This window comes from Podarcis muralis, chromosome 14 (assembly GCF_964188315.1).
Source record: "Podarcis muralis chromosome 14, rPodMur119.hap1.1, whole genome shotgun sequence".
Lineage (NCBI taxonomy): Eukaryota > Metazoa > Chordata > Lepidosauria > Squamata > Lacertidae > Podarcis > Podarcis muralis.
The window spans coordinates 2,513,167-2,522,820 of record NC_135668.1 but is presented as its reverse complement, the minus strand read 5'-3'; the positions used below and the strand labels follow the sequence as shown (position 1 = coordinate 2,522,820).

Genomic DNA, 9,654 nt, shown 5'->3' with positions numbered 1-9,654 from the left:
TGAATGAATGATATAGATAGATGATAGATAGATGATATAGTGCCATGTCTGGATAGAGCAGGGAGGGAAACTGCAAAAGGACTACCTATTGGGTAGAGCAAGTTATCTCTTACTTGGAAAACATGTTTCACTTACCTAATTGCTTCTGTTTCTTCCCTTTAAAAAACACTTTTCACATCTTAGTACAAGAATAAAATTTGTAATTTTAGATAGACATGACAGTGTGCAAACATGCTTGGACTAAGCGGATTTTTAATGTGATAAATATAAGAAGTCTCATTGCTAGATACATCTTTTTTAAAAAACAAAAACAAAACACTATTTTTTAGGAGAGCCTTAACAGCTCAGTCAGGTTCACTCCAACTGTGCATTAAGCCTTGTACTCTAATGTGTCTTGAACTGAATAAAACTGTATTCATGATGCAAGGTAAAAGTTTAGTGAATCAGGACCTCCAAATCTTCAGGTGTGCACATGCATGCATTTCAGACAGAAACAAGAAGATTCTAGAATTCTATTATTTTAAAAACAGTTTTTATTCTGTATACTTAGAAATGTGTAATTTTTAATAACGGCAAAGAAAGAAAAAAATCAGCCACACCTGAATAGCTAAATAACTGATTAACAGAATGCAGTGGAATATTATCTAAACAGAGATAGTGCTGATGTGCCATAATAAATTGTCTATTAGTAAAAAAATACATTTCAGGGCACATAGTACAGCATCCTTATCACAAATTACAGTAGGGATACTTTTATTCTCCAAGAATGTAATCAAACTATAGACTTCTGAGTTAGTCTTTAAATGCAGCACTTAAAAAGGTAATAACTTTGTGCATTTTCTTTTTTTAAAAAGTCCTTGTTTTCACGTACTGTAGAAATGCTGCTTTATTGCTGCAAGATGTCAAAGTTCAAGGCTCAAAAGGTATGAGAATACAAAGATATTAAGAAACGTTTGTTTTGTATTTTTATATATATTTATATATATAAAAAAGGTAAAGCTTATAAAAGTTAATTTACAAACCAAGAACAAAAGTGGTCTGCACGAGTTATATACAAGCAATCTATAACATCTATAAATTTTCAAAATGCATAGCAGAAAACATACCACCATGTTCTTCAGGTTTCCCCTCTGGTTGATCCACACAAAAACAAGTGTGCCTAGTTCTCTCCCTCTTTCTCTAAACCAGCAAGTTCACAAAATGAATTAATTTTTCAACCCCTCTCAATATGTATTAATCTAAGTAAGCACAGAAGCCATACAAACTTAGTAGTACGGAGAACTACGATGACAGCTAAGACTAGTAAAAACATGAGGGTAAGGCTGCTGGTTAACGTGTCTGTTGTAGATGTGGTTAATTTACAGATCCACAGAGGCAAATGAACCATAGTCATACCACATGCGCTCTTTCCCCATAACAAAAGGGGAAAAAAGTGTGTTTCATGTACAATCAAAATAGACGTGCATGTAACTCTCCCTTCTCAACAGAGGGGGGATTTTCTATATTGTGCTGGCCAATTTTTTAATTTCCACTTTGTGGGCAAAATGCATCAAAAAAGTTGCTTGTTTTTTAAAAAAGAAAAAGAGTCTTTGCATATTCTGAACACACATATTAAAGTGTTTTGTTTATATAAAAAAGAGAGAGAGGGGGAAAAAGCTTTAGAAAGAAAAAAGACCTAATTCAGTAGTGGAACGCTAACTAAATGCCATCTGAAAATAATAATGAATTGCATTGCTTCAGTGGTAGTTCAGTGAGTTTTAAGCTATGATGCCTTAGAAGTGTCCAGTTAAGGAAAGCCAGAGGGAACCCATAAGAACCTTGCCTTGGTCCCTGGCTGATCTGCCCTGCTGCTTAATAGCATAAACCCTGACCATGGTTCAGGAACGTACTCATTATCCATTGTTAGTCAAAGCAAAGATTGCTTAACACTAAAATAACTCTTAATACTTGAAAAAAGATTGGTTCAGTTTCTAGGCAAGGTGTTTTTGTTTTGCTTTGCTTTTAAAATCTTGGTTTGGTCTGCTAACGTAAGGGTTAGAAGTGATCTATCAGAACCGAAACACAATTTGCTCCAACAAGATAGTTTGGATCCCCAGGAAGAGACTTGTTCTGCCAGGTTTTGGGATCACCTGTGGGAGGAAAACAATGTGGTAGTTTAGTATCCATCATCAAAAGGTGGAACATCTTGGATAACAATACCTCTAAAGCTAACCAGAATATGTTTTGATGTATAGATCGCCTCGCGTTTTATACAGGAACCCACACTTTTAATTTAGCTGCTCTAAACGTTTTCTTAATTGAACATCTCCAAGGAATTATGCCCATGGTAGATGGCCATTAATCTAAGTTCCTGTTCTGAACTCACCCTGCAGACCCACATAGTATGATTTCTCTCTCTCCTGGTAGCCAGAAAGAGCTTTGTTAAGGCATAGAGGCTGAGAATCTAATAATAAGATTGATTCATAAACAGAATGGTGAAAGGAGGATTTTGGATGACTATCAAACCCTGAGACTTCCATGTCACAAACTATGGGATTCAAGGGCAACCAGGCTACATGAACCAAGTCCACCATGTGAATACTCTTGAAGAATACCCAAAGCACCGGTTTTGGACTTCAGCACCTGCAGGGGAAGCTTTCGGACAACCTAGCTACACCTTAAATTTCATCATAGGGCAAACACAAAAAACTCCAACAACTGTCATGGGGGGTGGGGAGAAACTGTTTCAAGTCCACTGTGAAGCAGGCTAGCTGCAGGCAAACTGCTCTGCCATGGTGCAATAGCTCAGCCTTCCCCAAACAGTTGCCTCCATATAGGCTTTAGGCCACAACTCTCATCACCCCTGGTCACTGGGCCAGGCTGGCTGGGGAGGATGGGGGCTGGAGGGTCACAGGTTCCTCCTCCTGGCTTCCTGTCCCTTTAAGGCTGCCTGTGCAGTCTTCAACATAGGTGACCTCATTTAGGGGTTGCAAGTACAGCACTAATTTAAAAAGCGAACTTCTCTTGCCGGGGGGGGGGCAGAGGAGGTAAGGTTTATTGCAAATCTGAGGTGGGTAAAGGAGGCATCTTATGGGCCACGTTGAACTGTACACTCCAAGTCTACGCCTGCAGTCCTTGTGTGTGTTTACATGAAAGTAGACCCCACTGAACAAAGCAGGATCTACTTCTGGGCAAAGAGAAACAGGATACATGAAGTTATCATTCCATTTATATAAACTAGAATCCTGAGAAAATTAATTCAAGTTTTCCTTAATTACCACATCATTCCATGTGGAGGTATTATTGATCACCTGTAGTTCAATACAATCGCTGTGTGAAATTTTGTGGGTGGAGACTGCTTTTTTAATCAATATATGCGCATCAAGACACACTCTCACAGTGAAGCTCTTGCGATCTTTTGGTATTAAACAAGGCTAGATATTAATACTCCAGATCACATATATAAGTTATGCAGACCTACAGAAGACAAATAAGTCCCACAGTTCTGTTGAGTAACCCATGGAAACGAACATGATGCACACAATGACCAATGTGCTGGAAGGGAGACAACACCTGATGTGGAGCCTAGAGAAGTATGATTCACTGAGAATTTGTTGGCATACTCAATGACCTGGTTTGCATTTTAAGTTATGCCAGCCAGTGGAGTTGTCCCAGTTAACACAGTGGCATTTCATTAATACAAAAATAAAAGTTCAGTCCTTTTAAATATAAACAGCACACTTCAAGTGGAATGTCTTTGGGAGAAACTGTTATGTGTAAGCTAGATTTAAAACTGTCAGTAAAGAAGACCTTTTCTTTGTTGTAATACAGAAATATGGTCCAACCTTCCCACCTGCCCTTCAGATGATGCAGAGCTCTGCTGGCTGGCTTGGGCTGATGCGAGTTGTAGACTGGATCACCTGGAGGGCACCAGGTTGGGGAAGGCTGGTATAGCCTGACAGGTGATAAACTATATTCACATAATTTGTTTACTACATACAGTGAAACCATAGTTTGAAAATGCAAAAACCAAAATTTTGTGCCGGCGACTTGGAAAAATGTGAGGCTAGTTTGTGGCAGTGTTACAGTAAGGCTCAACCTAAAACAGCTTAATATACTAAGCACTCAGGAATTAACTTTTTGTGCTCGGGCCCATTTAAATTGGGAGTTAGCTGCCCCCTCTACTCCATGAAATGAGATGAAACAAGGTAACATATTTTAGCATAATGTGCCAGTACGTTTGATTTTTTTTTGTAAAAAATGTGTTGCAGAAGAGGTTAGTATGTATAATCAAATGTTCTTTTCAAAGGACAGAAAATGGAAAACATGTTAGGAAAAGCTTAAGAGAAAGAAAGAGCGAGAAAGAGATCCCATAACCAATTAAGTTTTTTTGTTTTGTTTTTAGAAAAAGAGAGAAAACAAGTATTTATTTAAGACACAGTATGGCTTACACATCAGAAGACAGAGTTGGCCAATTGTGAAGTTTGTCTCAAGGAGCAAGATTACTGATATAACACCACATTTAACTATGTTAGCTGCAAGGGATGTATAGCTCCGATACAGACAGAAAGAGGTGACCCCCTTAACACACACACACACACCTGCTGAATGAGCACACACAAATAAGACTCTAACTTGGAAAGGAAGAAGATCTTTAGCACAATAGCAGAGGTTACTTGGAAGAACCAACATATTCCCCTCTTTCTTTTCATTTCAAGTAAATTCATGATAAGGTTCATCTGTTACAAAATAATGACTGAAAAGCACGGTTTGAAGGAATTATATGGATTATAAATGGCAAAACTTTGGATTCTTATTACTTGAAACTGTCCATTTTTAGCACTTTCTGCTTTTGCTTACACAGTTAAACAGCTGCATGCAACACATGCACAGCATACCAGCAATAGTCAACCGGCCAAGATTTCTCTAGGTAATTGGATCCCCCCCCCCCCATCAGAGAAGCGTCTGGTGTCCTAACTTTTTTTTTTTGGCGCATTGACACAGTGGCATTGAAAAGGATAGATACATCAGTGACAAATATGAATACATTTTTAAATACTGTACACATAAGTACATTGCTTTTATATACCATATACAGATATGTATACATTTAAGGGTGTCAAAGAGGTTATTTGTTATGTGGCTGAGAACGCGCCCCCCCCCCCCCCTTTAAGACATTTCTTTTTGTCTAATATGCAGAAGACACTCATTTTTCACTCAAGGCTGTGACTTTGCAGCCACTTCACGAAATTTTATCTTTGTCACTAGGCTTTAAAACCAGCAATGCTTCCCCCGCCCTTCAGTGAAGGGGGCAGCTGTCATAGCTATGGGAAAAGGGGCAGTGCAGGGATATATCCATGTGTCTCAACCACAGGGTGGGGTGGGGGGAAATAGAGGACCACCTCTCCATAACATTTCAGAATTTAGAAGAGAGCCCAAATGTGTTGGCACTGAGCTTGCATGGGCTTATTCTGCCAAGAGAGGCTCCCGTCTCTTGGAAAGGTCAAATTTATACATAAGCAGCTGTTGCATTAGGAAGCTTATCCAAAATATCAATGCTTCAAGTTCAGTATACTGGGGCTGCTACAGCATTCTATGGTCAATAAAGGAAAAAAGATGTGAATATGTGGTTACAAAGCCCAATCAGAATTCCTTAGGCAATTTACCCAAAAAATAAAGGAAAGTGTGACTTTCTCATCTTAAGAGTGTTTTGCAGCAGTATTAGTCCTTGAGAGAGAGAGAAAGGAGGACAGGAAGAGATAGAAAGACAGGAAGAGTGTGAGAGATAGGAAACAAGGTAGATAATTCTACTACTGAATGGACCAATGACAATAGTATAGTATTATATTATCTACCTTGCCATTCTGGTTTATCAATCATGATTTTCTGCAATGATTTTGCATCATGAGTTAAGTGTGAGAAAGACACTTGTAATGAAAATGAAATGGAGAGCTGACACAAATACAGTGATTTAGTAATATCTTTATATTACACAGTGTCACCTTCAGTCAGGCGAGTTTTAAATTATACGATAGCACCCAAAAGCCCCAAAAGGACAGAGGGAGGACAGCATACCCGACGAGGAGTCGGAGGATTTTAGAGCAAAAGACCAACCATCAGGGGTCATAGACGCACAATGTGGCAAGCGCAGCTCCACAGGCTTCAGGAATTTTAGTCCATGGGGCCCACACATGACCAAAGGGCTGAGCAGCGTTTCACCTGTGGTAAACAGACAAAAAGGACAAGTTTTGCAAGAGATAACACTTCTTGTACTTAATGCTATCTGCACCAGAGGTGTGAACTGTGGCCCTCCAGATACTCTTGGGATCACCTCCTGTCCTCCCTGAGTGGCCATGACAGGTGGAGCTGGTGAGTCACCCAGCAGCCCCTGAAGCTTTAAGGGAAGACTGCTTGAGAATATAGCATAACGGCAGACTGCAAAGGATGGCAACCTTTCTACGAGGGCAACTCTTTGTTGAAGTAAGCTCAAAGAGGTGATGAGGGAAACTCCAGGCAGAGTGCCCACTTGCACACTTCTAAGTCATGCAGTAACCCCACAACTTGCATGCACTGAACTTGTGCACATTTAGCTTTATGCACTTGGCAAACAGACAAACAAAGGGGGCAGAAAGGGAGCGGGCAGCTGGGAAAAAAGACTTTGTCAATCCTACCCGCCATTCAACCCACTGTATTTTGACTAGACACAATTTGGGCTGTAGGCATAATCCCTGGAAAGTAACCTCTGCATAAGTTGCAGGGTTATGGCACTGCAACATATCTAGGAGGCAAGTTCCCCCGTCACGTTCCACCTTGACATTAGAGACAAACACGTTGAACACACACAGTATGTTGGTTTGGACATAGCTTGGACATTACAAGGATGAGTTTATGTGAGACTTGAGCTTGCATGCTCCCCACTCCTCAAGTGCAGCTGCAAGGATGAATTCAGAAACTCAAATATATGACCAAGTGACTTTAATTCAGTGCTACATTGGATACAACCCAAAACATACACATGTCAGGTGCATTTTACCTAAAATGCACATTTTGGAACTTGTGAATCCATACCTATATCACCAAAGTCAGAGAAGTATGAAAAATGGTCGCACTCTGATCTGCCTGTTAGTTTAGGAAGTTTGAACCAATTTGTTTAAAATCGGCCGCTTGTGATTCCCCCTCCCTTGACCTTCCCTTCACTCTTCTGCTAGCACCATAGAGTTGGAAAGGAGCGCCAAGGGTCCCTCGCCCAGCCCCTGCAGTGCAGGAATCACAGCTGAAGCCTCCCCAGGAAACCTCTGTGTAAAAACCCCAAATGAAGGAGAGCCCATCATCTTCCAAGTTAGTTGTTTTGCCTGCTAAGTTGGAAGTCAAGTTGTTTGACATTTTCTGAGTTTTCTGAGAGGATCTTCATTACTAGCAAAAAAGGAAAGGGCAAAGCCCTGTCTCCACTCCGAAATGTTCCTTTCTGAGTCCTCACTCCCACCACCAGAGAAAGCGGAAGGGGGGGTGTCTTCCCATGGGGTTTCCAGCTGTCCTCCTGGATCCTGAGAAAGAACTACTTTCCATTTTCCCTTCCTCCTCTTAAAAAACCAACAGATTGGCAGAATCTTTTTTTACATGGGTAATGTGGAACTGAAAAAGGCACCGAATAAAATGTGAATATTATGAAGGCGCTCACCTTTCTCTTTGTCTAAAGGAGGGAGGATACTGTTATCTCGGCAGACCTTGAAATAGATCTCTTGCTCTATCCCCTCTGGAATGGCTCCTTGTGGTATAATAATGCTAACGCCAGTCTCTATGGAGCTGAGCACGCCACCATTGCTGTTAAAAACTCCTCTTGCTGTGGCTACTACAGTGTGTCCATCCTCTTCATCGTCATCTTCCAAAGCAGAAGGACTAAAATCAGACATAGAGAATTATTTCTGCTGTCACGAAGGAGAGAGGTGATATTGCATTTGTAACTTCAGGGCTAGAGGAAACAATGGTGCTTCTTTTGAGCCTGCCCATCTCCCCTTCTTCCAACCAGCTCATTCTAAGAGCAGCCATTATTAGGACGCATGAACCAGCTCCACCCTTTCCTCCTCCTCCATGAGGAAATGACTTTATTGATCAGCTGGTTAGAGCAAGCACAGGAAGCAGAAGACTTTAGAATCATACAGTGGTGCCCCGCAAGACGAACGCCTCGCAAGACAGAAAACCCGCTAGACGAAAGGGTTTTCCGTTTTGGAGGCGCTTCGCAAAACGAATTTCCCTATGGGCTTCCTTCTCAAGACGAAAGCCCATAGGGAAATCTCCGGGACAGCGGGGAAGCGCAGCGCGTCTTCCCCACTGTCCTCGGACCTCCTCCGAAGGCTGTCGGCGGGGCGGAGAGACCTCCTCCCGCCGCCAGCCTTCGTTTCTCCGCTATCCCAGACGGCTTTTGAAGGCAGGCGGGGGGAAGCAAAGACTTTCGCCCCCCGCCGGCCTTCAGAAGAGGTCCAGAACAAAAGTCTTTGCTCCCCCCTGCCTGCCTTCCCGGGGGCTTTTAAATCGCCCCGGGACAGCGGAGAAGTCCTCCGCTGTCCCGGGGTTTTTTAAAATGCTGGCAGGCGGCAGCGGAGGCTTCGCTCCCGCCCGCCAGCATTTTAAAATCGCCCCGGGACAGCGGAGAAGTCTCCGCTGTCCCGGGGTTTATTAAAATGCTGGGGGTGGGAGGAAAAGCCCTTGCCCCCCCCCCAGCCTTCAGAAGAGGTCGGGGGACAGACTGTCCCCGGACCTGGTCTGAAGTCGGTTTCCATAGGAACGCATTGATTGATTTTCAATGCATTCCTGTGGGAAACCGTGCTTCGCAAGACGGAAAAATCGCAAGACGACAAAACTTGCGGAACGAATTAATTTCGTCTTGCGAGGCACCACTGTACTATGCAATATACTACAAAAGCTGGGGATTTTTTTATTATTTAAATTTGTAAACTATAACGGGGGGAGGGGGAGAAGGGCAGAATTTGCATGCAAAAACAAAAAAGCACTAAAATAATATGTAACATTAAATCCAGCTGGAGAAGACAAAAGAATTGCAATATTTTCCATGTAAGTAGGCTAAGGAGTTCTCATAGAAACTTGCCAAATGAAATAATGAAGAGTTAACATCCTTGTTTCCCTTGCTTGTCAATCACTAGTAGTCCAAGAAAATATAAATAGCCTATGTCTGCCTAAATGTACTTTCAGACAATCCACACCTTGAATAAACAGGAGGGACCATATGGCCATAGGATTCTTCCTTTTTAAATAAAATTAAATCATGCCGCACTGCAAAAAATGGTATGTATGTCATCTAGCTACTTCCTCCAGGATCTCAAGTAGTGGATCTTTTGCAGGTCTACTGCTTGAAAAGATTTCAAATACAGATGCTGGGTGTGTCTTATTTATTTATATGTTTGTTCAATAAAATGTATATACCACTTGATTGTAAGGGGGGGGGGAACACCTCAAAGCAGTTTTCAAAAAGAATGAAACAATAAGATAATCAAAACCCAGCTGCTTAAAAGATTAAAAAATGAAATCAACCATAAGCTAAAAAGAGATTGAAACACATGTCAGCATCCTACATATCTGGGCAGGCTTGCCTAGAGAAAAATGGTTTCAGCAGCTGCCCAAAAGAATACAATGCAGTCGCCCGCCTGAGGTCAGCAGTGG

The 9,654-nt window shown here is 41.7% G+C and overlaps 1 protein-coding gene across 9 annotated transcripts in view; it reads right to left on the bottom strand.

The window, feature by feature from the left end:
* Nucleotides 1–235: 235 nt before the first annotated feature.
* The window catches only part of TJP1 (tight junction protein 1), a 324,709-nt gene continuing 315,290 nt past the window's right edge, over nucleotides 236–9,654 (bottom strand). For 5 of the 9 annotated variants that reach the window (XM_077918885.1, XM_077918888.1, XM_077918889.1 and 2 more), the window contains 3 exons: nucleotides 7,658–7,875; nucleotides 6,055–6,198; nucleotides 236–2,129 (listed from right to left, as the gene is read on the bottom strand). In XM_077918885.1, the coding sequence (XP_077775011.1) occupies nucleotides 2,035–2,129; nucleotides 6,055–6,198; nucleotides 7,658–7,875 (457 nt within the window). In that variant the 3' untranslated portion in view covers nucleotides 236–2,034. The remainder of the gene's footprint in view (nucleotides 2,130–6,054; nucleotides 6,199–7,657; nucleotides 7,876–9,654) is intronic. The other 4 variants (XM_077918887.1, XM_077918893.1, XM_077918892.1 and 1 more) reach the window with 2 other exon arrangements.